General features: G+C 35.2%; 5 protein-coding genes and 1 pseudogene across 6 annotated transcripts; 3 read left to right on the forward strand and 3 right to left on the reverse strand.

Moving 5' to 3' along the window:
* Nucleotides 1-380: 380 nt before the first annotated feature.
* On the reverse strand, nt 381-3,947 carry LOC105141324 (protein XAP5 CIRCADIAN TIMEKEEPER). The gene is made up of 12 exons (XM_011048509.1): nt 3,674-3,947; nt 3,477-3,542; nt 3,291-3,355; nt 3,092-3,204; nt 2,374-2,452; nt 2,161-2,237; nt 2,014-2,075; nt 1,752-1,883; nt 1,594-1,647; nt 1,087-1,152; nt 883-957; nt 381-684 (listed from the first exon to the last, which is right to left on the reverse strand). The coding sequence occupies exons 1-12, from the start codon at nt 3,842-3,844 to the stop codon at nt 634-636; spliced, it is 1,011 nt and encodes a 336-aa protein (XP_011046811.1). The 5' UTR covers nt 3,845-3,947; the 3' UTR covers nt 381-633.
* Nucleotides 3,948-4,278: 331 nt separating this feature from the next.
* On the forward strand, nt 4,279-6,959 carry LOC105141309 (transcription factor bHLH121-like). Of its 2 annotated transcripts, none has more exons than XM_011048501.1 (6): nt 4,279-4,568; nt 4,755-4,867; nt 5,403-5,530; nt 5,612-6,091; nt 6,207-6,386; nt 6,551-6,959. In XM_011048501.1, the coding sequence occupies exons 1-5, from the start codon at nt 4,489-4,491 to the stop codon at nt 6,366-6,368; spliced, it is 963 nt and encodes a 320-aa protein (XP_011046803.1). In that variant the 5' UTR covers nt 4,279-4,488; the 3' UTR covers nt 6,369-6,386; nt 6,551-6,959. The 2 variants fall into 2 exon arrangements, with proteins under 2 accessions (XP_011046803.1, XP_011046795.1); XM_011048493.1 differs by having other exon boundaries at nt 6,207-6,380; nt 6,556-6,959.
* A 4,295-nt stretch (nt 6,960-11,254) lies between these two features.
* LOC105141298 (triosephosphate isomerase, chloroplastic) lies at nt 11,255-14,763 on the forward strand. The gene is made up of 9 exons (XM_011048485.1): nt 11,255-11,596; nt 11,987-12,013; nt 12,296-12,365; nt 12,678-12,801; nt 13,250-13,334; nt 13,441-13,573; nt 13,670-13,843; nt 14,237-14,319; nt 14,475-14,763. Exons 1-9 carry the CDS (start codon nt 11,396-11,398, stop codon nt 14,529-14,531), a joined length of 954 nt encoding a protein of 317 aa, XP_011046787.1. The 5' UTR covers nt 11,255-11,395; the 3' UTR covers nt 14,532-14,763.
* Nucleotides 14,764-15,888: 1,125 nt separating this feature from the next.
* LOC105141288 (uncharacterized) lies at nt 15,889-18,539 on the forward strand. Its single transcript, XM_011048476.1, has 2 exons — nt 15,889-16,096; nt 17,257-18,539. Exons 1-2 carry the CDS (start codon nt 16,039-16,041, stop codon nt 17,565-17,567), a joined length of 369 nt encoding a protein of 122 aa, XP_011046778.1. The 5' UTR covers nt 15,889-16,038; the 3' UTR covers nt 17,568-18,539.
* Nucleotides 18,540-20,446: 1,907 nt separating this feature from the next.
* LOC105111097 (uncharacterized) lies at nt 20,447-20,803 on the reverse strand. Its single transcript, XM_011006354.1, has one exon. It carries the CDS (start codon nt 20,801-20,803, stop codon nt 20,447-20,449), a length of 357 nt encoding a protein of 118 aa, XP_011004656.1.
* Nucleotides 20,804-22,556: 1,753 nt separating this feature from the next.
* LOC105111103 (uncharacterized) lies at nt 22,557-24,865 on the reverse strand (annotated as a pseudogene).
* Between the last annotated feature and the right edge of the window lie 2,487 nt (nt 24,866-27,352).

Raw genomic sequence — 27,352 nt, forward strand, 5'->3', positions numbered from 1 at the left:
AAAAGAACATCTTTAATATCAAAACCACTTTGTTATGGCTTGATGAACATCCCTTAATTTATACAATTTTATTTAACTTTTTAATAAAAAAGAAAGTAAGATTAGATAAACACTATCCATCCTCAGAGATGGAAACCCGCAAGCTAAATTTTTAATCGCATGAGATCTTTTTGAAATTTTGAAAGAGACGATCTCCAGTACACACCAGGATCTACTTGGATTTGCCTTTCGTATTGTAATAATGGAAGGAAATTATACCAATCATAACCCCTTTTTTTCAAAACAACAACAATCCTAACGTCATGTTTTACTGCAATTCTTTATTCTCTCCTTCAAAGTAAATTTCAGCCAACTATTTTCTTACTTCTTCGGAATTCATGGAGCAGGAAAATACTTATCATATTTATGTAAACTAAAAACAATAATAAATTCATGACTACATGTTGCAACTCCACACACTCGCTTCCAAAAATTAAACGAGAACTGCCACAGTGAAGTATTAAATATCTAACTCATTATCTAAACTTACACAACAGGTGCTAAAGTTCAGCCCGAGAATTTGACACTAACTTCCACTTCCCCTTTCGAGAACGAACTTTGGAAAAATGGCAGCAACCATGTTAGGCTATCTTATCAATCCCCGTGGATGGTGTAACGCTCCCACTTCTTTGTCGGATCATATATCTGCCACAACCGCAAATGAAAATGGAAAGAACTTAAGGTGAAAACTGATCCTTAAACCTGCCCCTGGCTCCACCACATTAGTGGCAGCTATACCACAAACACCGTACAGAATGTGAAACATGAGTGCAGAAACAAAACATGCATGCAAGTTATGTGCACATGCAAACAAACAGAGAGAGAGAGAGAGAGAGAGAGAACCTCCCATCTCGAAGCAGGAAAGATGTGTTTGTTCTTTTCATACCAGTGCCTCTCAACAACTTTACCAGCATGGGACTGTTCAAGAACAAAGACCAGATAAGCATGGTAGTTTAAGCAAGTATGTTTAGACAACATAATTAGGCGCATTATAAAGGGGGAAATCAATATAGAAACAACAAAAAGATGGTATCAAGAAAGACATACCTCATCCTTCTCTATGGTTGCATCAGCAATTGTTCGCACATCCTCGTGCACATCAAAGTGGAAGAGCTGGTCAAAGTAAAAGAATAAAACATAATAATTCAAATTAAGTTCGTGAAATAAACTTTATAACACCAGATGCAAGCTTGACCTAGCTCAAGCTCTCCACTTATGAGAAATTACGCTAAGAAGAACTGGCAGTTCTCTTTTGAAAGCACCAACAATCTTAGTAAAAGAATCCTGGTTTGCAAGAAAGATGTGATTGAGTAGGCCAGGACCAACGTGCTTGCAGCACTTTCCCTGTTAGGTTTTTGTTAATGAAAAGAACAATTTCCAAAACCAACCATTAAATTTGTTTTTCAATTCTTATACGGTTCAAGTCAATACAAAAATAAGAAGGCAGGGAAAATATCAGTAATCAGATTGTCCAAATAGCCACCATGCCTAATTCTTCATTTTTTTCTTATTGGCTACACAATGGATAGTTAGAAAGTGGGAAATTTGCCTTACCGGTCCACTTTTTCCCCTTGCTTTGTTAACGATCAACTCATAGAAACTGTGTTGCTGAAATTCCACAGCCACAAAAAATGTTATAAATTTGTTAGCATGAATTCAAGATAGCAAGTGCAAAAATTGTAGTTGAAAGTCAAACTTAATAATTATCTCACATGAGGAATGATAAGATCCTCTTTCACATAAAGCAAATTCTCCACAGAAGTAGTCCTGATTTCTCTGAACTCTGGCGCAAGTTGCTGCTGAACTCCCCGAAGAAACTCTCCTATGGCATCACCTTTACGAACCTAAAAGATAAAACAGTAAGCCAACGATGAATTAATAAGAAAAGGGATAAGAAAAACATTTTACCAATACTGAGAAAAAGAAATTGAAAGCATGCCAAAAGATTGAAAAGTGAAGAGAAGTCACACTAACCTGGATCACTCTTCTATGGCCCGCTCCATCCCAGTAGCTGTAAGTGATTTCAAGGGGCTCATCTGAAACATTAGAGAAAATTGATTTGGCACAAAGTGAGTTTCAATGGATCCATGTTAAATAGAAGAGGTTCAGGAAAATAATTACTTTGAATCTGTTCCTGTTCACGAAGCCACTGTTTCCGCAGCCTTTCACGCTCAGCTTGCTCCTCTGCCTCTCGCTCACTGAAACAGCATCCTCAGCACCCCTAAGCTCATATGTTAGTTCCAAGTCCATGCAAAAGCCTTTCAAAGTAGAAGGTGCATGGAAGGACAGAGAGAGGTAGAACGAAGGAAGGAGGGTGAGGGAAAAATATTACACCTGTCAGGCAAAAAGCTTGTTTCAACAGTGGGATCTTTTCCAAATTTCCCCCGCGCTAAATTCTTTGGCTCTGAGGTTTCTGACAGCATTGATAAAAGAGAAGTTTTGAGGTTAAAACGTAAAATTTGTAGTCCAGTTCCTATTGCTACTGAAAAGAAGGATACACGTAAAATCAAACAAAGTTCATAGCAGCAAGGTGAAAAAAAATTACAAAGTGAGTTCTGCATGTATACGACAATCCAAATTTCTCGCATACACATAACAAAACAATGGCTACTCTATTGCTCCAGAATATTATTATTCATGTTCGCTCTTTCTAAAAATAAACACAGGACCACGATTTAAATGCCAGGAGCAAGCACTTTCAACATACACACAATGTGATTTGATCATGATGAAAATTCAATGTAAGCCTTTTCAACCCATCTAAACAACCTGATTCCTTAACAGCTACCGATAAAATATAAGGTGAACTGTATGCCAAAAGACCGATAATAGGACAGTCAACAACCAGTTAGAAAGGTCGATGCAGTACAACTTGACTGCAAATGCCCATTACAGAATTAGAATATCCAGCACTTCGATGCAGTACAACTTGACTGCAAATGCTCTAGTCAAAACAAAAGGCATTTTTTACCCAAAAAATGCAGCCGACGCATATCCAGATAATAATACACAAAGTAAATAGCTTACTACGCCAAATCATGTGATTTCTTACTGTTTTCACCATCCTCTTCGTCACTTCCATTCTCAAAATCATCCGCAAAAGACAACTTAGAACTCCCCTTAAACTTCCTCTTTTTACGCTTCTGCAACTGAAGATCCTCCTCCCTGGCAATACAAACATATCAATCTTCACAGACATTCATATTCAAAACCCAAAAAAAAAAAAAAAAAAGCGCAGTAATCAAACTCACTCTTTTCGTAGCTTTTCTAGTTTCTCCTTCTCTTCTTCTTCAAACTTGGTCTGAATATTAACCCTCTGTATAAACCCACATCACAACAACAGCAACAACATTTCTCAAGCATGTCAACATTTTCATTAACATTAACAAAAGAGCGAAATTAAAAGGAAAAGAAAAGAAATTAATAAACGTTATTACCTTCTCCACGTACTGTTCTCTTGTAACCAAACCCACAGTTTCCTTCTTAAATGCAGTCTCAAGAATCTGAAAGAACAAATTAAACCCGGATAATCATCAAAACAAACATCATCGCTGTTAACTAACAATTATTCAGCTAAAAATGATTAAAACCCTAAGAAATGAGATTTGTTTTTCAGGAAACCCTAGAAATTTACTTCGGATGTACTTGACCCGAATTGGAGGAGACCAGGCTGGCCATTATCGGAGGCAGACTTGGTTTTGAGCTCTTGGATTTTAAGGCGTTCAGCTTCTCTCTGCTTCTGTAACCGCCGGATCCTCACGGCGTCTTGGGCCGTGCCCACGTACCCGTCTCCCATGCCCGACATCTTCACTTTTCGGGTTCTGTTTCTCAAAATACGGGATTTTTTGGTTGAGAGAGAATGAAATTAAACCGCCAGGCGATTTGGTATTTATTTTACATAGGGAGTTGGGAGGTGGTGAGGCGATTTGGTATTTATTTTACATAGGGATATGGTAGGTGGTGATATGGTAGGTGGTGGTTTAATGTAGAATTATACAGGAGTAATTGTTACCGTTTGATCATATGACTTTTGCTTCAGTTGAAGAACCTTTGGTTTCGATTATTTTTTAAAGTACCAAAAGACGACGTGTCGTGTACTCAGACGAACCACGCGTACTGTGTGATCTTTTTTTTTTAAAAAAAACCTTTGCAATGTCTCATCAGTCAAGCACTCAAGCCGCAGGTTACTTTTGTGGTCCCATCTAACCATTATTTTGTAAATGCAAAATCCGGTTTGATGTCGAGCCGGGCATGCGGGCTAAAAATCCCTTCCCAGGCCTGTCCATTTTCAGTCGGGCCTAGACGGGTAGCACAGCCCATGAACAGATCCAGTCACGTGATTATCATTTAACTCTCTAATGAGTCTCATATAAGGTTTATCATAAATTCATACTACTTTGGAACAGCAGATAAGCTATTGATTATTTGGCGCTCTCTCAGAATCCACTGATGAATCCATGCACCGACTTCAATCCTCCTCCTCCTGTCCCGCGGCACGTGCCGTCCAGTCACACCGACCCGATATCTAGGTACTCTCTAAATAATTTTTATTCCAATCGACGAACTGTTGAAGCTGATTAACTAGGTTTTCTTTATTCAATTGGACGAATTGTTGAAGCTGGTTAACTAGGTTTTATTTTTTTTTGCTTGTTAATTTTTTCTTAATTGGAATATGTGCAATTGTGTTTGCTTTACTGCATTTTTATTTTTCGTAGCGAGGCAGAGCTTAAAGATAGTGTAGCTGCTAGGAAAATTCAAAAGGCGGACCGTGAAAAATTGAGGAGGGATAGATTGAATGAGCATTTTGTTGAATTGGGAAATACCCTAGGTAAATACTCAATGCTTTTGTATATTGTCCTATAATTTTAATGAAAGTAATTTGTCTTTTTATTACCGGATTTATTAAGTCTGTGAGTAGATTAGACGCTTATTTTTGCCATGATTAGTGATTGGATGGATACTGTATTGATTGATTTTGCAATGTAAGAGTTGTGTTATGTTTTCAAGACTTAGGATGGGTTTGAAATATGCATGTTTATCTCTGTCGATTTGGAAGAAAGCTACTGATAGCTACAAGTTCTGAATACTTAGCTTTTATTTACTTGTGTACTAGTTGTTGAATGTATTGCTTGCTTGTATTATGAAGATTGAGGGGTTGGACATGGCATGGTTGTTCACCTCGCCTTTTTCAAATGAAAACAAAATTTGATATTATAGATCACTTAAAGGGTCTTTTAAATTGTAGATAAATTTTTTGTGAATTGGTTTATTATATTGAAGCATCAGATGATTACAATCAGAATGGGTTGTTAGTGGTATGTGGTTATGTCCTTTTGATCTCCATGTGGTGATTATGATTACAGATCCTGATAGACCCAAAAATGACAAAGCAACCATTCTAGCTGACACAGTTCTGCTGCTGAAGGATTTGACTTCGAAAGTTGACAAACTCAAGGCTGAGCATGCTGCATTGAGTGAAGAGTCTCGTGAGGTAATCTTTCAATTTCTGTATTTTTGTAGTCATGATGATGATTGGCATAGTATTCTTAATCTTGCTATGTTTCACAAACAGTTGACGCTAGAAAAAAATGACCTTAGAGAAGAGAAGGCATCTCTTAAATCAGATGTTGAGAATCTTAATATTCAGTGTCAGCAACAGCTCAGGGCTACATACCCATGGGCTGCCATGGATCACTCTGTTATGATGGCCCCACCATCTTATCCCTTTCCCATGCCAGTGCCAATGCCTCCCGGTCCAATTCCAATGCATCCGTCCATGCAGCCATACCCCTTTTATGGAAATCAGAATCCTGCAGTCATTCATAACCATTGTTCAACTTTTGTTCCATACATAGCCCCTAACACCCTGTTTGATCAGCAGTCCACCCAGCATGTTTCTTCTCTAGCACAGTCTGCTAGTCGGTCCCACGTTTCAGTCAAACAGGATTCAAAGAATAAATCTTCAGGAGAGAGCAAGGTTGAGAAAAGCGAGGATTCTAATGATGTTACCACGGACCTGGAATTGAAGACTCCGGGATCCACAGCAGATCAGGTAAATTGCAGCAGCCTTACAGATTAGTTATGACTTCTGAGAGACACAAGAATTGGAAACGTCTTACACTTCATTATTAGTAATTGTATATTAATTAATATAATAATTTTTGCAGGACTTAACTTCAGTACAAAGAAAATCTAAAAAATCCATGGGGAAGGAAAGCAGTGTTACGAAAGAGAGTTCTTCAAGTAGATGTTCTTCTTCTCGTAGTGTACAGGATAGTTCATCCAACAGTGTAGTTGGCAGCACAAATGTCAATGATATAGACAAATGAAAGAATTAATGAGTTACGTTGTTTCCAACTTCTGCATACTCATCAGCCATTTCCATTTGTGATTTATTAAATGCAATCTGCTTTCTTCATTAATTTTTTCTTTCTTTCATTTCACTGCTCTGTATACTAGTTTCTAATCCCTTCTGTTTCTAAATGTCTCTGTACTGAGTCCTTTTTTTTATTGAAGGCTGGATGCTTACGTTAATTGAAGAAACTTCCAGGGACGTTGGTTGGGATCATGTTTGCCACTTTTTGTTTTTAAGGACAGGAACAATCCTTAAGTGCGGTTAAAACCAAATGTAAGTGCGAGACCTCATTGATTGTAAGGAAGGCAAGTTTGCATGGTGGTTCATCACCCACGTCTGTATGTAAACGACTGTCATAAGAAATTATTTAATGAAGTGACGTGGGGATATTTAAGGAAGTCAATATTCTGTGTAATGACTCCATCCTAATTGTATGTGCATTGCTAAGTAAATAGTTAAGAACAACTTTTTAATGAAGTCCAGTAGGATGAACAATATAATGTAGGGAAGCTTGGATATCGATCTCAATATGCAAAGATATTTGGTTACTACCTCTGTTTTCATCTATTATAGATTTTGTATCGCATTTTTGCAACATTGACCGATTCCTAATGTGATTGTCCTTGGATTTCTGATATTCTTGCATAGACATATGCACGCCTTTTGGCTTTGAACCAATTGAGTGGAGTGGTGACGAGGGTCTCAGCTAATGTTCTTAGCTTACTTGTATCTGCGATGCTCTGGTATTATCATCTAAGGTGAAGGGCATTGGATAAGATGGGCTGTCTGGGTTAGGGAGAATTGTAATGACATTTAATTATGGGCGGTGATACAAGCGCAGTGCTGATGGTCCTGCAATCAGATTGCATGAGCAGACCAGAGACTTGAGTGAAGAAAAGGATACTTGGGTTGCCTTGTGTAAAAATCATGAAACACCTGGTTTCAACTCTGCAAAAAATAAATAGCCCCTGAGTACGGGCTAATTCATAGAAAGGAAAGGGTCCGGCAGGTTTCAAGTCGGGATACTGCGTTGCAAACGGGCCCGAGGACCGTAGTCTTTGTCGTCGAGTGCTGAAACGGACTTCACTGTATGCTCACCTCAAATTTGCCGATATAGATGTGTCTTTGGTTAAACTTGAATATCCTAACCATTCCCGAGGAGGAGATTCGCTTGTCACAGTAACTAATATTCGAAGTTTGGAATCCCACCTGGCCCTTTCAGAAAGAAGGTCTCCTAAACAAAAATCTGAAACCCCAAATCTAAAATTGCTTTTATCAAAATTTAAAAATAAAAATTTTTTATGCAAATTATTTTTTTAATTTATCAAAATTTAAAAATAAAAATTTTTGATGCAAATTATTTTTTTAATTGTTTTGATGCGGGGGGAATTAAAAAAAAATTTTAAAAATTAAAAAATATATTATTTTAATAATTTTCAAATAAAAAATACTCTACTACTCTCAAATATAGTACTATAATCTACACCTTGCCAGAATTAATTCTGGTTCCACCATTGTCACTTTTCAAGTGCAATCAAGAGCGGCATACGTTGGCTGGTTTAAGGTTGGTAGAAATTTTTGGCAATATTATAATTTATAAATAAAATCTATCAAGATATTTAAGAAATATTTAATTATTGTTTTTGTATGTATATATAACAAGTGAGGTATTGACAATCTGTATTTTGTAATTGGATTCTTTTATTAAATGGGGGTAATTTTCAGTTCATAAAATATAATCAGTAAGTATACATTATTTATTTTTTAATTTCTTTTATTAAACAGAGTACTTGAATCATTGCCCAAGTGGTTCTTAACCTACGACCGGTTCTGTTTGTTCATGGTTAGTTGAAGTCGTTGTCTGATATCTATTTACTCAGTGGACCCCTTATCTTAGTCATCTTCAATGTTGGTTGGAGAAGAATACACACTCACCGGGTTAGATCTTTTTGCCATTAACGTGTGGAAAAGAATGCTTTGAGCTGAGGGAGTGGTGGGAATGGCGCCTGGTTTGATATCTTCCATTTTGTCATCGCCAGTTATTACCAATGTTTGTTTAGGATTCTGTTTTCAGTTCGGACTCTTTTGCCAAGATAATGCTTGAAGCAAAGACAAAAGAGGAGGCTGATGTGATCTCATTGTCTCAACCGTCTCAACTGTTTTTCTTGGATTTCTATGAAACTTCAACGAGGATAGGCTGGTTTCCCCTTTTTTCCCGCTAACATGACACCACCAACAAGTGGCAGGACATTCTTGGATTCCTTGCCATTGTTATAATGGAGATATTAGTGTATTTTGATTTGTTTTATCAATTCTTTTGTGATTTTCTTTTCTATTATACATATAAATGTATTTATTAATCATTTTTCTTGGTGATTCAATAAAAAAACTATACATTGATCCCATTCTTGCTGCTACCTGAAATTCTAGTCCCTCCTCCATGCGATTTTAACCGATCAATGGAAGGCCTCGTGTTCCCGGATCCCCTTTGCCATCTCCAGAATTCACCATTCTGCTAGCTACATTTAATAAAATATTAAAGGTTAGGTGAATCACCTACTCATCCACCTACTTCAAAAATACTTTGATATTAGGATTATCTCACAATCTTGTCTTGTGCCTTAGTATGATAGCACTGTTAGCATCTAATTTTAAATAAAAAGAATAAGAAAATACTCTCAATTATCTCTATTTAGATTTTTATGTCCCTAAATAATAACAAAAAAGTTTTGTTTTGTCTCCGTGATGAAAAAACATAATTAAACAATTTTGAAAAGTTTTTAAATTCAAAATATTTAGAAATAAAATCAACGTATTTGACAATTAACCGATTTTATAGTTTAAGCAATTTGATTTATTTTTTATAATTAAAGTATTTAATGACTTGGTATAAAAAATCAAGAGGAGTGATAATTGATAACAAGTAATATCTATAAGTCAAATGATCAATAAATTTAATAGTAGCAGGTGGTATCTGAAAAATCAAGTAATTATAAGTCATGACAGTAACAGATGATATATAACAAGCCAAGTAATTAATAACTTGTACCCACAAAAAATTAAATTTGATAAACATTTAGATCTTTGATGGTAAAACCAATAAATCTATGGAAAAAAAAAATAATATTATAAAGAGAAATGCTTTATATTCATATTGTAAATGTTTTAACTTTAATTATTTATAATATAATTATAGCCTATAAATTTTATTTTTTTTGTGAAAATAAAAGTCTAAAGTATTAATTTACTCATGTTACATTTTAAGTTGTATTTTATTTATAAAATACTGTGTTTTAAACCAATATAAAATATTGGGAGGAATATGCACGAATCTTGAAAAAATTCATGGAATTTTGAGTTTAGGATGCACTGCCGGACCTATATAAAATACTGAGATGCACGCCTGACATGAGTTTCAGCTTCTAGCCTGCATCCCTGCTAAGTTTAAACTATTATGCTCAAGCCTATTTTTCTTAACTTTTTATTATATTTTATGTCCAAGATACCAAGTTAAATAATTTTATTATATATAATTTTTAAAATTTATTTATTTTATTTTATTGGGATAGATCGTATTTAACCTCTACATCCATTTATCGAATCTCAAGACTGTCTTAATCAGAGAGAAAAAAAAAAAAAAAAAACCTCAAGACTGGTTTGTGTATGTGTGGTACAATCATGGACGAAATATCCACGTGTACGGTCCCAGATGCCTTCACCACAGATTCTCATTTTTAGACCCACCGCGTTTTATCCATTGCATATCCTTTACTTTTCTCCGTTAAACCACGTGGCAGAAGGAAAGACGCTCAGTGGCGAAGAGCAAGCAAATATCACATACGACTCGTGAAGGTGAGAACGACGTCGCTATGGCTGCTAGGACACGCAGTAGACTCGTAGTCGTTTCTTAAAAAGTTTCATACCGGGCCAATAATGTCTTCTCAGGGGCACCTCCGTCATGGTTAGCTTGAATCCTTAACCCCGCGCACCCCAAGCGCGTGAAACATTTCAACAACCAAAAAATTATTACTACTTCAATTACTTGTCTAATTCCGCTCGGCTGTGTTTCCATTTTTTTTCTTAGTTTAAATTATTATTTTTATTATTTTTAAAATTATTTTAATATAAAAATATTAAAAATATTTTTTAAAAAATAAAAAATATTATTTTAATATATTAAAAAATACTTTAAGAATTAACTTCAACCACACTATAAAAAAACTCTTGATGATAGCATATTTTATTTCTTTATTTTTTTTTAATTTAGTGATAAAATTCAAATTAAACCCTGATTATTTAAAAAGGATTAAATTAAATAGCCAACAAAAAAAAGTCTATTAAAATAAAACTAAACATACTCATAATAAAAAGATCAATATTATTTATTTGAAAATATTGAGAGATGATGATGCTACTCCACTAATTTATCCTTACTAAATTAAATTTAATATATCTAGAACAATACTTTTTTGAAACAATCATTAATAAAAAATTAGCAAAAATCATACAATCATTATTAAAAAAATAGCAAAAATTATCTTATCCTCCAAGTCCAATTAATAAAGAAGATGTTTGGATAGGCAGTAAAAAATATTTATTGAAGTATTTTTTATTTTAAAATATATTAAATAAATAATTTTTTATTTTAATATCAACACATTTAAATAATAAAAATAATTAAAAATTAAAAAAATTTAAAAGTTTAAAAACCATTGTCGGGTAGCGCTCCCAGCCACCTCAAAATGCAGTTAAAACAAACAAGAAGGAAGGAAAAGAAAAGGTTTAAACCCGCACGCTCTGGAAAGTCGCGTGCAACGAACAACTATCCACCTCACAACAAACGATAAACCCACGAACACAGAGCATCAACACAGCAACCACAGCTTCGAACCTGCCTGCCTGCTTCTTTCGCCTCCCATCAGCTCCATCACTCCTGCAAACAGTTACAGAACAGATTTCTTTTTTAAAAAAAAAAATCCAAAAAGCTTGACTTTAGCAGCCATGGCAATGCTCTCCACCTCACTTTCAGGTCCAAAATCCGCCACTTCGTATTGCGCACCTGAGTTCTCTGGTCTTCGCCGTTTATGTCCAAACAGCAGCAGCAGCAACAACAGCAGCAACTCTCATTCCCAGTCTTTTCTTCGCTTCTGTTCTCCCCGAAAACCTCTTAAAAGCGTTGTTGCCATGGCTGGCACTGGAACGGTGCGTTTTTAACTTTTCTTTTTCCACATCTTGCTTCTTTACCCAATGCCCCTGTCTCCTCTAGATTTCGCTTCATTAACTATCAATAATATTTATAACCTTTACCTTATTTATTTATTTATTCCTTTTCATTTTTCGGTTGGCAGTAGGTGAGGTTACTGTAAATTCTTTTGCTATATTGTTCTGAGAATAATAAAATCGAAGGTTTTTTTTTATTATTATTAATGGAAATTTGACTGTTTAGCATAAAAAGAGTGCTGGTTCTCTCTATGAAACTCTTCACTTTTTTGTATACTTTCTTTTTTATGATCTTCCATATTTTTTTTTAGCATGATCGATTCTTCCACTTGATTATTGGTTAATTGATTTTCCTATTTCTAATGCTTGCAGTTCTTTGTTGGAGGAAATTGGAAATGTGTAAGTACTTTCCTTTTCTACTTTCTCACTGATTTCTTGTTGTTATCTCTTTTTTCTCAACTTTTACCATTAATTATTCTTATGGTCACTAATTAAATTGGAAATGCCCTTGATTATTAAAAAAGAAAAAAAGGGCACTGTTTAAATTCTTATGCCTTTGTTTGTAGTTTGGACATTGTTCTGCCAGTGTCTTTTATGCAATGAGATAAATAGGTACTGGATGACTTCTTAGATTTTTAATTTTTATTCTGATCCAGTTTTCGTCTATGTTTCTGTATTCAGAATGGAACAAAAGAATCCATTACCAAGCTTGTTTCAGACTTGAACAGCACGAAGCTGGAGTCTGATGTCGGTGAGTTAATATTTTCTTGTGTTTTAGGAATGTCTCTGCTGTTTGCTACCAAGTCGGGCATTCATTTCTTATTGTTGTTTAGACTAACTTGTACCGTCAATGGACTCACATTTCAAGTTGTACCGTAGTTTTCAAACTTATTTAGACATGGGGTTTTGATAGTGGTGAGTGTGCCCCTTTGTTCTTGGTAGGGAGGGGATCTCTATATCATGGAATCTATATAATCTTCTTTTATATATTTTTTTCAAGGCGAAAATTTAATCTAGCTGCTAAAAGGTTCTTAGGTTTTCATTTTTACTGTGAGTTGTGCAGATGTTGTTGTAGCACCTCCCTTTGTTTACATCGATCAGGTGAAGTCTTCCTTAACTGACAGAATTGAGATAGCAGCTCAAAACTCTTGGGTCAGTAAAGGTGGGGCTTTCACAGGAGAAATCAGGTTTGCTAGCCCCCTCCTCTCCCAATTATCACTATGTTTGAATGGGGTGGCAACTGGTACTCAATTTGTTTAAAACACCAATGAAACCAACTTTATCGTAGAAAAAACCTTTTTAGCGCTTTATGTTTTACAAATTAAATGCATCATGCATGGGTGATTAATTGCACTCTGCTCCATGATTTTTGGGCATGGTTGGACATCTCATCCAAAGAGAAATTCTTTTTGAGTCCATCATTCATTCATTCATTGTTTTAGGCTACATTCATCAAGTGCAAGTTAAATTTAGCTCACTCACATCCCTGAGGTTTTCTTAGCACAGTGCTAATACTGAATGGAGCAGGAATTATAAGCAATGGTTATTCTGTTCTATAGCTTAAACCTATATGAGGCTTCTATGCTATTGCTCTTCTCCCGGTGACTTCACAATGATTCTTTAATTTATTTGCAGTGTGGAACAATTGAAAGATATCGGCTGCAAGTGGGTTATTCTTGGGCATTCTGAGCGTAGGCATATAATTGGCGAAGATAATCAGGTGAAAATTTAAAGTACTTGGTTTTCCAGGGGCCGTAAGGGAATAATAATTCCTTTTGCTACAATGTGATATATGCAGAACCTCACAGAAATTTTGCTAACTTCAGTTTATAGGAAAGAAGGCAGCTTATGCCTTAAGCCAGGGTCTTGGGGTAATTGCTTGTATTGGTGAACTGCTAGAAGAAAGAGAAGCAGGGAAAACTTTTGATGTTTGTTATCAGCAACTAAAGGCATTTGCAGGTTATTGCTGATGTTTCTTTCTCTTGTAATATGAGATGTTAGATTAAAATGTTACTACTATGTCCTAACACCAGTAGTGTCATTATCTACCTGTAGATGCTGTGCCCAGCTGGGATAATATTGTTATTGCATATGAACCTGTGTGGGCTATTGGTACTGGTGTGGTGGCCACACCTGTGCAGGCTCAGGAAGTGCATGTAGCTATCCGTGATTGGCTTAAAAACAATGTCTCGGCAGAAGTTGCGTCAAAAACACGTATTATCTATGGAGGTACTTCACTTTGTCTATGTTGAAATTTTACCTGTCAGTTCTCTTGCTTAGATTATGGCAAAGAATGTATGAACTTGCAAATGAATAGGTATAAGGAGCTTTTCTTCTTCACCTTTTCCTGCTAGACTATGGCAAAAGGGGGCAGTATCATAACCTGCAGGGTTGGATTGGCTATGTTGGTTCTAATTGGAGGCTAATCCATACCAATATTCAGTTGTGAACCATTGTCATAAAGTCAAGTTAATGGTTTGGCTCACTGTTTGTCACCACTTATAAACTGTTACTTTGGTTTGAATGTATCAGTTCTTCTGATCTTCTCACAATAGCCTCCTTCTGTAGATCTTGTTCACTTGTGTTGCTCATAATCTAATTACAACTGAATTTCCTTTTCAGGATCTGTAAATGGAGGCAATTGTGCTGAACTTGCAAAGCAAGAAGATATTGATGGTTTCCTTGTTGGTGGTGCATCCTTGAAGGTATGCTTCTGCCATTAACCATTTGCTTCAAAATTTAATTATCAGAATGAAAAACCTGTCTTGCAGCCATTAAACTATTAAAGTACCTGGTATACTCTCCATCACATTGAATTTGGTAGGTATTTACAATGACACTGCGATTTTCCGTAATGCAGGGCCCCGAGTTTGCTACCATTGTCAATTCTGTAACATTCAAGAAAGTTGCTGCTTAATTCTATGAAGTTGAGTTGGTATTGGAAACATTAGCAAATAAAGGGCAAAAAGGAGCTGCTTCAGTTTGAAGCTTACTGTAATCAACCCATGAGTTAGTCTTATTAAATGGAGTTTTGATGATTTATCCATTTTTTTTTTCCGAATCCTAAAAAGAAACAAGCCCCTTCGCTTTAGCTTTCATTTGATAAGGCATAAAACATAAATCAGGTTGATGCTTGTGATCTCGATGAAGCCCACTTACCTTTTGGTACAACTTCTTCTTTTCGTGATTTCTTTTTGATGTGCAAAGTAGTCCTAGGAACTCAAATGCTGAATGCCGACCAGCATTTGCCATACGTGTCTGTCTTCGACTCAGCAGGTATAGAAAAGACAGATATGCGTCAGCATGTTCTTAACACTTGTTCGTTACCTAGAACATTTCCCCTGGCTGAACATTACCTGTATAACAAAAGGAATTGCTGAAATGGCCACAGCACTATGCAACGCTCGTGTTCCTTGTACTAAATGTATTAACTAGTAAGACCTTGAAAGAAGAAGAAATTGAAAAAGCAAACTGTTGGGCTGGCATTAAACCAGAATCCAGTACATGTGATTAATTTATATAATAAGCTTCGCTAATTTATATATTCTACGGTTCAAACCCAAGTTACGAATGTGAAAACTTGTTTCCTTGTTTAAATTATCGTTTATTGGGTTCAAACCCAAGTCATGAAAGTGCAGTTTTTTCCTTCGTGGAGGCATTAGTCTGGCAGAATAATATCAGGTGTACTCAAAAGAGTTTTTCACTTAATAATTTACTTCGGTTCTCAAAATTTTATTTTAGAAAAATTGATCATATTTTAAGGTTAATCGCTTCAGATTTTAGAAAAATAGTTTTTGTTTTTTTTTTTTCATTTATTAATATATACATATATATAATTATTTATTTATTTGATTACATGAGTCTTTTAATTTTTTTTAAAAACTTTTTAACTATAAAAACGTGTAGGAAAAATCAGTGCATATAATTGTTTTATTTGAAAAAAATATATAACCTGCACTTCGGGCAAGTAATTTAATCTGAAAATAAAGAGGATGCCGAGAAACTTTTATTATTTTGAAAAACTGTTCTTGTTTAATTTTTTTTTTTGAATTTTTCACTGGAAAAAATAAATATAAAAACGTCTTCTCCGTTTAAAACTATCTATGAACTATGAACTCCCGAGGGAGAAAATACATAAAAAAGGGCGAGCGCTGATAATTTTAGAAGAAAAATGTAGTTGAAAAAGAAAAATCAACATCAGCCTTTATTGGTGTGGTGACTACCTTGGAAGGCGGGACCAATGGAGGAATAAATATATTCAACATCAGCTCCTATGGTCATAGCATAATTATCCTGGCTGGTTACTTTTAGAATAAGAAAGTAGCTGAGCATGCACTGTCTTGCTAGCAAAGTCGTCAGGGAGAAGAGGTTCCTTCCCCTCCAGAACACAAACCAGGAATCTAGAAGAGGAGATTACACAGCCCATGGCAGGTCTCATCAAAGCTTTTGCTGCGACTCTTGTTTTGTGCCTAGTTACCAGAGGTAAGAAAGCTATCTTTATGTCCCAATAATCTATCTTTTCCTGCTCAAATACATGTTTCTCTTTCTTTTTTACTATCAATTTTTTTTTTTTTAAAGGAATACAACTCGGCTGTGTTATAAACACATGCTGTTCTTGGGTACATCTACGAGCTGATTTCATGATTTCTTGGAAAAGGGAGATGCCCTCTCGCTATACTGGTTTATTTTTATTTTTTTTTATTTTTTGGGTCAAGTGATAGAATTTAAATATAAGTTTTTTTTTTTGCCCTTTTTGGTATCGGTAATTGCTACCTTTCGTAGAGTGGATATAACAATTTGAAACTATGAAAATCAATCATGAACATTTTCCCTCGAGATCAAAGGTGAATATGCTTCAATGATTGGATTGTAAGCATGTCTAAGACCAATTAGATTTATTATGGATGTAAATAATTTATATGTGATCTCACTTTATAATTTAGTAAATATAGATTATAAGATATCGTTTGATTATTATTATCTTAAAAGATTTAGAAGGACCAAAATATTTATTTTATATTTTTATCTCCATCTATCCTTAATATATTTACCTCTCCCCTCCTGAAACACTAACAAAATACAATTATATTATAGTACTACAGTATCGTCGAGTAGTGTATCAAAAAATTAATATAATCCTGATTTCAGATTGAATAATCTTATTCAGGGTGTATTTGGAACCAAAACAGGGTTTGTCTAAAATTGGATTTTTTTTGTTTAAAATTATTTTTTTTAATGTTTAAAATTGTTTTGAAGTTATTATATGAAAAATAAATTTTAAAAAATATTATTTTAATTTATTTCTAACAAAAAAATAGCATGAAATACGACTTTAACCGCACTACTCATCAGTCACTTAGTACCAGAGTTTGTATTCCTTCTGTATCTAAAGCAATCTTATTATGGTGCTATATCTTCATCTCGTCCACAAAATCTAATCCTACAGAAGAATCTGAAAACCCATCTCACTTGTTGATTGATCAAATCAGGTGGGTCCATATAGATTATGATTGCACGAGTTTAGTAGGAGGGCTTCATTTTCTTGATACTGTCTTGCAAATTGGCATTGCTCTTCACTGGTGAGGTGGTTTGAAGAAAACATCTTAATTTTGGTTTCCAATGTTGCTGTAATGAAAATACAGGATTATGTGATTGCTCATTGAACAACATCAACATTGGGACAGTCCGAAGTGGGAAAGAAATAAGTGGTCAGGCAGAATGGAACGTGACTGTGGCAAACAACTGCCAATGTGCTCAAAGCCAAATACAGTTGTCTTGCATGGGGTTTCAAACAGTGGAAAATATTGACCCATCAATCCTTTCGAAGCAAGGTGATACCTGCCTACTCATCAATGGCAGTTCCCTGGAGGCATCAGCTTCTGTCAACTTCTCCTATGCTTGGGATCCTCCTTTTCTGTTGCTGCCACTGGGCTCTGTTATCCATGGCTGTTAACCTTGGAGTATCTTTTTCGCTTTCATTTTTTTATAACTGCACAATCTCCTCAATGAAAAAGGGATTTTAATGTGGTTATTATATATTTGATGTTCTTCATGTTGTGCATGACTGTTGCCTACAACATTTTCGAATTTCGACCTAGCCCAGAATGGTGGTCTGAAGTTTCTAGACAGGCCCAATAGCAATCACATTTTCTTCTTTAAGGTGGTTCAAAAACCTTTTTTTATCAAACACTTGAGTGCGCAGGACCAAAGAAGAAGTTCTTTGAGGATTCTACACTCAAAGCACAAAATTCCATAGCCAACTTTGATATTAAAGCAAACAAAGCCGGTCACCCCTTTGCATCAACAAGATTCTCTACTGAATTGCTTGAATTTAGAGATAAGAGAAGTAAAAAAAAAGAAAACGAAAAGAAGAGATGGAGTGGTTCTATCCTAAGAGAAGGGGTCCTGAGTGGAAACAAGGGTGGACAGGCCAGGCCATGGGTTCAGTGTCTTCTCCACCACTCCCATTGCTAGCTATTTTTGGCATTGTCATTTCCCTGTTATGGCTCTCCCATTACACGGGCTATAAGGCTCAGTTGCACCGCTCTGCAATCAACCTCCAAATATTCCTTGTCCTGCTGCCTATCCTCCTGATTTTATTCATGGCTTCATATTCTACTAATTGGTTGCTCTACTATCGGCTCAGAAGTTCACAGCATGATTCAGATCCACGTTCCTCAGGCTCCTTTCCTTGGGGTATTGCCATTTTTGTGGTGGTGCTTTTAATGTTGCTCTCTTATCGATCTACATTTCATTCCAAGTGGTTTGGACCTCTTCAGGGGTCATATTAATTTGTTTTATTAGTATAAATCAGCGAAAAGATAAGTACAAACTCTGCTTAATGTTTGTTAATTACAACGTTAAAGATATACGGATGTGCATATCTTAGCTTACAATCATTGAATCTTTTGAGTTTCTTTGTCAAGCAATCCTATCTTTTTTTTTGGCAACAAGCTTTGTATTATACGGTTTTTGCTTACTGTTGTGAGCAAAATGTTCAATGCATCTCTGAAGTCCAATTCAATCAAAATCAACAGTCTGGTCAGGATTACTGTTTGTTCCTCTGGTTTAAAAAGGGCGGCAGCAACTGGATCACCGGCATGCTCAACACTTGACTTCTCTGCCATGCCCACGACCGTTCATTGCAACATTTGGTCTGGACAAACACACGAAAACAAGTCTATGTCGGCGAGGCCAAGATGACTTCTGTAGCTTGGGGAAGGGTAAATCTGTAAGATTTGAATATGAAGAATCGACAGACAAACATCAATCATTATATTCAATTATGCTTTACGTGTGTTCCCATATGAAGGGGGGTTGGATGAATCAAAGTCCTTCCAAGTCCTAGCTTTCAGGCTTAGAATAAGAGAAGACGCCTTATGGCCATTCAATCAAAACTGATAAGGCCAAGAAATTGTCACCGCAGAGCTAGACCCCACAAACATGTTTGATGATTTTTTCTTGCAAAAGGCTTGATTAACATCGGACCAAGAAGGGAGTCGTAGGATTGGATGATTAAATAAACAATTGATGTTTGTCACAAATGAAGAACTGTTCTTCCACCACCCAATCACAACTACCAAAACTTATAAGAAAATAAATATGGTGTGCCTCTTCATCGATCAAACTTGCTTTTTTTTGTTTTTTTGTTTATACTTTAATAATTTATTGAGAGATAGCTGGGGTATAAATGTGTTTTGCACCAATCCTACCCCTGGTTTGTTATCTTAACATGTCCCAGAACTCCTTTGTGAATTGTCAATCTCCTTCTGCTAGTTGATCTTTTGAATATAATGGGGGGGGATTGATTCTCTTAAGACAAGACTATTGAGTTGATACATGAAGTCGGCCTATTGTAATCACACTATTACTGTCATTATAGTCAAATAGTGAGAGATATTAAACAAGTGTTGCTTTTAGCTAGCCATAAATAGTGAGAGACATTAAACTAGTGTTGCTTTTAGCTAGCCATTTGGGTAGAGACAGTGACATCTGCAAATGGATTGGATTCTCATAGAGTTCGTAACTTCTGGAACTCATCAATATTCAGTGGACACAGAATTACATTGATCTTGCCACCTTGCTTGGCAGATTACTTTATTATTTGTTCGATGAGGTGATGATTTCTGAGAACAAGACAAATTTACTTTATTATTTGTTCGATGAGGTGATGATTTCCGAGAACAAGACAAATTTGACTAATGCCCACTTCACTTTAGATTCAGGAGAGTGTCTTGAGAGAAAACTCGTCTTTTGTAAGATACTACTAGTCTTAATCAATCAAGCAAAGTTAATATCCGCATTAAAATAAACCGAGAAAACATAACTTATCTTCAAGGTTTCTGGTGAGGTAACTAGGAGAGAGTTTAAGCGAGAAAAGGCTCATTTCAAGTGAAGTTTACCTTTTGAGCGAGGACAAGTACAGTTCTATCACTTACTTCCCCAGCAAACTGAAACTCCACTTTCTCAGCATCCAAACAGAAATATTCTGTCGGCAGAGTGGCTTTAGATCATTTTAATCAAGATTCTAACTTGAGCTAAATAAAGAGCGTATACAAATTTGCCATAGCCCCAATAAGCTACTGAAGAAAAGACCAACTTCATTAACATCTGATCCACCAAAGAAAAATCCAACAAGACATGAATACTCAAACCATAATCACATATCTTAATGCACACACACATATATACATATAAACACAAAACACATACAGACATAACGGTTACATATGTTACTCTATTTCAAACTCTAAACTGTGTCTTTCAAACATAAACCAAGTTACCAAGCGATGGAACAAAACCATTCTTCAATCTACACTAACTAGCATAGCGTCAAAAAAGCCAGTTATCAAGAAAGGTAGATTGAAACCGCACCAAAACAAGAAGCAATACAATGAAAGCAGCCACACCCCATGGAGAGCTCCCTTCTGATGGCTGCTGCTGTGCTCTCCGGCTCCTGTCCCACGGTGTCATGAGCCAACGAACCATGGCTATCAGCACTAATGGTACAACCACGATGAGCCAACTCACTTCTTTCTCAGCAGTCTCCACAATGTCTTCATGGTGCAAGTACCAAGATATCCAGAAGAAGAACGATATCACTGCAAAGATGAAGAGAACTGGATATGGTAGAGGATTGAGAGTGAAAGCATCATGGATGATGTCACTTCTTCTCCTGTTGTCGTACATCGCTGCTCTCTTATCCTTGGTATGGAGATGCTCACAAAAGTTGTATTTATAGCAAAGAGACCATCTGATAGCTGTATCGGGACTTTCCGAGCCGCTGATGTGTGCTGATTTGATGGATTTGACAATTGGTTAAATGATCAATGGTGCTGATTTTAAATTTGTCTATCCAAACTTTATTTTAAAAAGTCTAGTGTGTGTTAATTTTGTTTTTATTTTTGTGTTTTTTTTGAAATATATATATATTTTTTAAGATTTTTGAATTACTTTAATATATTTTCAAAAAGATATTTTTTTAAAATTACCGCGTGTTCAACTCATGTCGGCAGTAGAAATATCATCGAAGCATGAAGCAGAATGCACCCTCTCTGAGAAATAACATTAAAGCCTATTAACAAATGACACGCTACTCATCCAATTGGCACGGTAATCAAACTAGAAAGCATTTAAGAAATTCACTATTTTTTTTTAATCGTCTTATGCTGCAAATCAGATTTATTTTTTTATAATTTAAAAAAAATATAAAACTTAGAAAGTAAAAAGCTAGAAGTACAATGGATGATTTTTAAATAAAATATTAAAATGATAATATATTAAATGATATTTTTTTAAAATAAATATTAAAATATTAATACATTAGATTGATTAAAATTAATTATATTTAACTTGTGAAATTCGAATGGAAATAAATTGGGAACTCAATTCAAATCAAATAAAAAAAATTAATTTAAAAAAAATAAAAAAATAGTTCAAACAAACCTAATATATAGTCAATGCTTGGATCAATATTTCTAAAGAAGGAAGAAAAATTCAAAGTTGGGATAATTAACTTAACTAAATTCATTGAATTGGGTTAATTAAATAATAAGATTAAAATAATAATAATGAATGATAAATAAAAAAATCTAAGATAAATTATGTTATTTGTAAAACTAATAAAACATAATTTCTTTTTTTAAAAATAATCTTTTACCTCAAGCTACATTCCAGGCTAAATATTTTTTTTTATAACCTTCAAAGAATATTAAAATAAATAAAAGGAGCAAGCAAGCACACCAGGTCTCAGAGCTTCATCTATCTCTCTGAACATCAATTGAAAAGCAAATTGGTCTTGTTAGGGCTGCATGAATCTACATTTTAAATTTGAAGTGGAACTGCATATATCAGAACAATGATAGCTATGCTTCAAAATTGCAAGGAACATTAAAATAAGCTCTGATGCCAGTTTTAAACGGGCCATTTCCTTAATACACCCAGATGTAAATGGATAAAAACTTGAAGCGATCTCTCTCTGCTTCCGCTGCTGTGGATAATAATAGCAACAAACAAATTAAAACACGGCTAATAAAGGCCAAACTGTATAATTTCTTGAATAACTGCAACACATAAACCAAAAACATACTAGATGTGAACTGAGAGTAAACTCGCAATAGATATTTAGAGGGTTGCTGGGAATGTAGTAGTTATTTGATTTTTAAAGTATTTTTTTATTCATAAATATATGTTCACTGCATCTTGCAAGCTCAAGATAACATCAAACACCTCCTCATGGATCCTCCGGGGGGGAACAAGCACATTTTACCCCCTCTTGAACTCCCCACGAAGAATAACCTTTTCTGACTGATAAATCAACACCCACCAACTCCAAGCAGCGAAGAAGACCACGCTCAGATTCTTGAAGTAAAGCAATGCACCGTTCCGACTCACTGGATTACAAAAATTATCAATATTATTACATATAACACTGTAACCAGTATTAATCTACATTCCCAGTATTAATCTCATAAACTATTGGGCAGCCTTCATGGACTCCAACCAGTGCTCTCTCTATATAGCTTGTATTGCAGACAAAAGATGCAACTCTGATGGTGTTCTTATCATACTTTTGAATGACATTCTTAACCTAGCTTTAAATTCATCTAAATGGTACGGATAAGAAAGAGATGCTGATCCTATATTACTGTGGAGTGTCTTAGTGCTTGATTCTTTATCGCGAGAAGCCAGAGTAGCTTCTTTCCCCTGTAAAGATACGCATTTTCCTAAGGCCTTCAAGAGTAACACTAGTAGCTTTGCATATGCATTTCTAGTCAAGGTAGGATTCGTTATGGGAAAATGATTCCCTAACTCTTGCAGATACTTCAGAACACCATCTAACCAAACAAAAGAGAATGGTTTTGGCACCTCAGTGCCATCTACTAACTTCAAGAGCAAGACTTGAGATATGCCAATAAAACTTGGCACCATGCTAGACAAAAAGAGAGTACACATAGTCTGTAAATTGAGCCTCAGAATAGCTGAAACAGCAATTAATAGCTGCCTGATGAGTACTGCCGCCTTAGGAAGATTACCTTTTAGAAAACATTGCAACCAATCCTTTTTTAATGGTTGACATTCATATGAGGCAAGCTTACATAGAACGCTGGCAATAGTAGAACTATTATCCGGCTGTGAACTATGTTTATCTACAGTAGCTTTCCGGGAGTCACCCGAACCCAGTATAATGCTGCTATCATTAGACTTTACAGAATTTCGAGCATCATATAAATGTTCAGGTTGGTGATCATCCTCAACAAGCAGTATGTGGAAGGCAAAACAAATAAAATCAGCGAACACATTTATTAACAATACTCTAAAATATACGTGGAAAGTACTATAATTTTTTTTTTGTATTTTTTTTCCATTCCTCACATGTTTTTTTCTATCAAAATTATTATTTTTTTATTATTTTTTTATTTTTTTCAGAATTTAACTATTAAACTGGTTGAGAATTTAACTTTATAGTTTTTTTCTTTGAAACATTGTCGATTATTATAGTATTTCTCTATATAGTTTTTGCTTTATTACAATATTTTTCTACATGTTTTTTTTCTAAAATTATTTTTGTTGAATTTATTTTTTTAATAATAAGATGATTAATAATTTAGTTTTGTGATTTTTTTCTTTAAATATTTTGGATTGCTATAGTGTTTCTCCACATGATTTTTATGTATTTTTATGATTTTCTCCAAAATTATCTTTGTCAAATTTATTTTTTTAATATTGAATTGGTTAAGAATTACAACTGTAATTTTTCTCATAAAATATTGTGAAATGCTATAATGTTTCTCTATATAGGTTTTTTTTATGATTTTTTTTCAAAACTATCTTTGTTGCTTCTATTTTTTTTAATATTAAATTGGTTAAGAATTTAACTTTGTATCTTTTTCTTTGAAACATTGTGAATTGCTATAGTCATTCCCCACATATTTTTTTTGTTATGAATTTTTTTAAAGTTATCTTTATTAATTTTATTTTTTAATATTGAGTTGCTTGAAAATTATAATTTTATATTCCCTCATAAAACACGGTAGATTACCACAATGTTTTTTATATGATTTTTTTTTATGTATTTTATCTAAATTTATTTTTATAGTTTTTTCTTAAAAAATTATAAATTGCAACAATTTTTTTCATATATATATTTTTTATTTTTTTTATAAGTTCACATAACAAAAACATACATGCTATAAGCCCACGTCAACACAGCATCCAGTACCATGACTAATTTTTGAGATGGGTTCAGATTTCCATGTCAGCAGCTTCACCTTATAATCACTATCTGTTGCATTTGTGTGGTCCAACGCAGATGCTAGGCCCCACATGAATCCACAAAAGCAAGAAACTATCGAAGATAAGTTGTTCCAATCAACAACATCAATTTCATTTCCCGCGTTCTTAAAAAGATCATCTTTCAAAGAAATAATCAAGTCTTGTGTCTATTCCTCCAAACTTTCAGCGATAATGATAACACTTTTCCAGCTTTCGAAGTCATTGGAGGTATCCAAACATGGATTAGACTTGTTCACACTGCTCTGTTCCTGAGCAACATCAGAATTGGGTAGCTCTGTGCAAGGTTTCTTAGCAATTATGGAGTCAACTGCACAAGTACATTGATATTTGCTCAGAGTTAGGAACACATATGATGGACATCGATTCGGAAAGCCATAATACAGAACGTACATCCTCAGACAGAATAGGAATGAGTGAGGATTGTGTAGTTCCAATTTTCTCCTCACAGCACGCCATAATTAAGTATTTCAGGGCCTTCCGGCAGGTCACCAGCAACCTTGAAAGCCCAGACTGTTCACGTGAGAAGAATGAGTCCCCGCATTCTAACAGGTGGCCAATCACAAACCTGAAATGTAGATATCACACAAAGGTAGAACTTAAGCATACGTTACATCATACCAAGTACATGTATCAACAGAAACTTCAAACTAATTACTGCAAGCACACATCATTGCATATAATCAAGGACACAGAGATGGTGCGTGTGTGTGTGTGTGGGGGGGGGGGGGGGGGTTGTTTCATCTTTGCATATATGTAGACAACAGATGGGTGAAACTTAAGCATATTTTGCATGATACAAAGTATATGTATCAACAGAAACTTCAAGCGAAAGTAAGACTAATTACTGCAAGTGCAAACCATTACATATACTTCCAAGGGCACGGAGAGGGGAATGGAGGGTTAGTGAGGGCCTGAGGTTTGCATTTCATTTTTGGATACATGCTGGCTTTACTCCAAACTAGTGGACATCACAATTTTAACATGTGCAACGTGCAGGACAATAACGAGAGAGTTTTTTATTCATCTACTGTGCTATCATGCGGAAAACCTACATAAACAATCTGCGTATGCTTGCTCGAATCAAACATAGATAGAAGACACGTTGAAGCATAGCGGTTTGGAAATGATGAGGGGCACAATTTTACCTTTCAGGATTGAGTGTGCAAGTGACATAAAGTGAGAATGATTTTGAATTAACATATCCTTTTGGCATCCAACACAAAAGCCTGGGCAAACTTTGACAGGCTGTAAATTTCATGATGGCCAATTCTCTGGAAATATCTGCAGGCATTTCAGACAATAAATGGGAAATCGGTTTCCCCACTGCAATCTCATCACATGTGGAGGATTTTCTGCCTGAAACAACATATGAGTTTTCAAGTGCACTTAAATCCTCTTGCCATTTAGGTGACGCGTTCAGTTCGGTGTCCCCAAATAGTGGCAGGACTGATTTCTCCAATAAATTGCAAAACCTTGATGCCAAATGCCTGCGAACAAACTATGAAAAGAGGCAGTTTCAACACTATGAAAAACAACAGTTGGCTTCAGAACTGAATGTTTGTATTATGATGCGTGCATTCACATGAGAAGCAGGGGGATTGTATGTAAAATTGCCCCTTAATTACTTTATGTTCATACAGAAGAGAATCGGACAGAAGTTCTGCTGAGATTTAATGAAAAGAAATTTTATTCAGGATACCAGTTTCATTTGTATGATGCCTTTCCCCCTCTGTACAGCCTTTTGTTATAGATGGAAGAGATAAGGATTGCATGCTTGGGGAACATCTTCAACTTCTTCTAACTAGCATGAATGGACCATATACTGATATTTCGGCAAATAATCCCCCAAATTGCAGCAGGCAATGACTTCTCATTCACGGGACAGACATCCAAAACCCATTTATCACTTCCATGCAGAGCTTGGTTGCAGGTATCTAGACAATTTCCAGCTTTGGAAGAGTAGACTGCAAGTTGTTTATTAATCAATAATGAGAGGTAACTCATCACGAACCCAGTAAGATCTGCTGCCTCCTGCTTCACAGTGGTAATGTGTTTGTTCCACTTTCTGCTCCTTTTGCGGTACAGTGATGAGCCAGCATCATCAAGCAACTTGAATCGGACAATATTTGTTGTGCATGGACCGAAAACAAATATAAATAAAATATAAACAAGTAGATTTATGTGGTTTTTCAAAATCAGTATGTCTATAAAAATAGCAAATTATATATTATTAAAGAAATAATATAAAAACTTAACTCAGCCCCATACAATCCAAAAAAACCTAGTATTTCACTTTTATATTCAATGTTTTTCTTAAATATGCTATTTCTCACTCTTTCAAGTACACTTGCATTGCTCTCTCTTCATCTCTATTTATAAAAAAAATAAAAGTTTTAGTAGCAATTAATAATTACCAAACAACTGCTAATTACTATAAAATATTTAGTTGACTTTAGTGTACTTTTCATGAGTGATGGTGGGTGAAAAAATGTTGACATAAAATTGCTACAATATTATCATTGCTTTACCGCATGTACTCTGAAGACTTTATCTGCCTGTTCAAATCAACAAGCTTCTGAAGAACCATAGTATGCAATACATAAATTAGAGGACAGCAATCTGCCATGCTTCCCTGAAGATAAATAGAAGAAAAAGATTATTTAATGGCAGGCAGAGAGGCTGAAGGTTGGACAATCCAAAAAAAAATAGCCCCCATCTGTCCAACCAGTTTTTCCCATCCAACCCCACGCAGAATATGCTGTAAATGGATCTCTCATTACCGTTGACTTCTTTCTTGATACATCTGGAGATACAAGGGCGACTGCTTGCCTGTATAAGCTTCGGCAGGACATGTACATACGAGAAAAGAACACAAGGACCCAGTGGGTGGACGCACCAAATTTCAGCATATCAGCTGTGTTTCCAGCAAGCCTGACATCAGAT

Source organism: Populus euphratica, unplaced genomic scaffold, assembly GCF_000495115.2.
Source record: "Populus euphratica unplaced genomic scaffold, PopEup_1.0 scaffold3.1, whole genome shotgun sequence".
NCBI lineage: Eukaryota > Viridiplantae > Streptophyta > Magnoliopsida > Malpighiales > Salicaceae > Populus > Populus euphratica.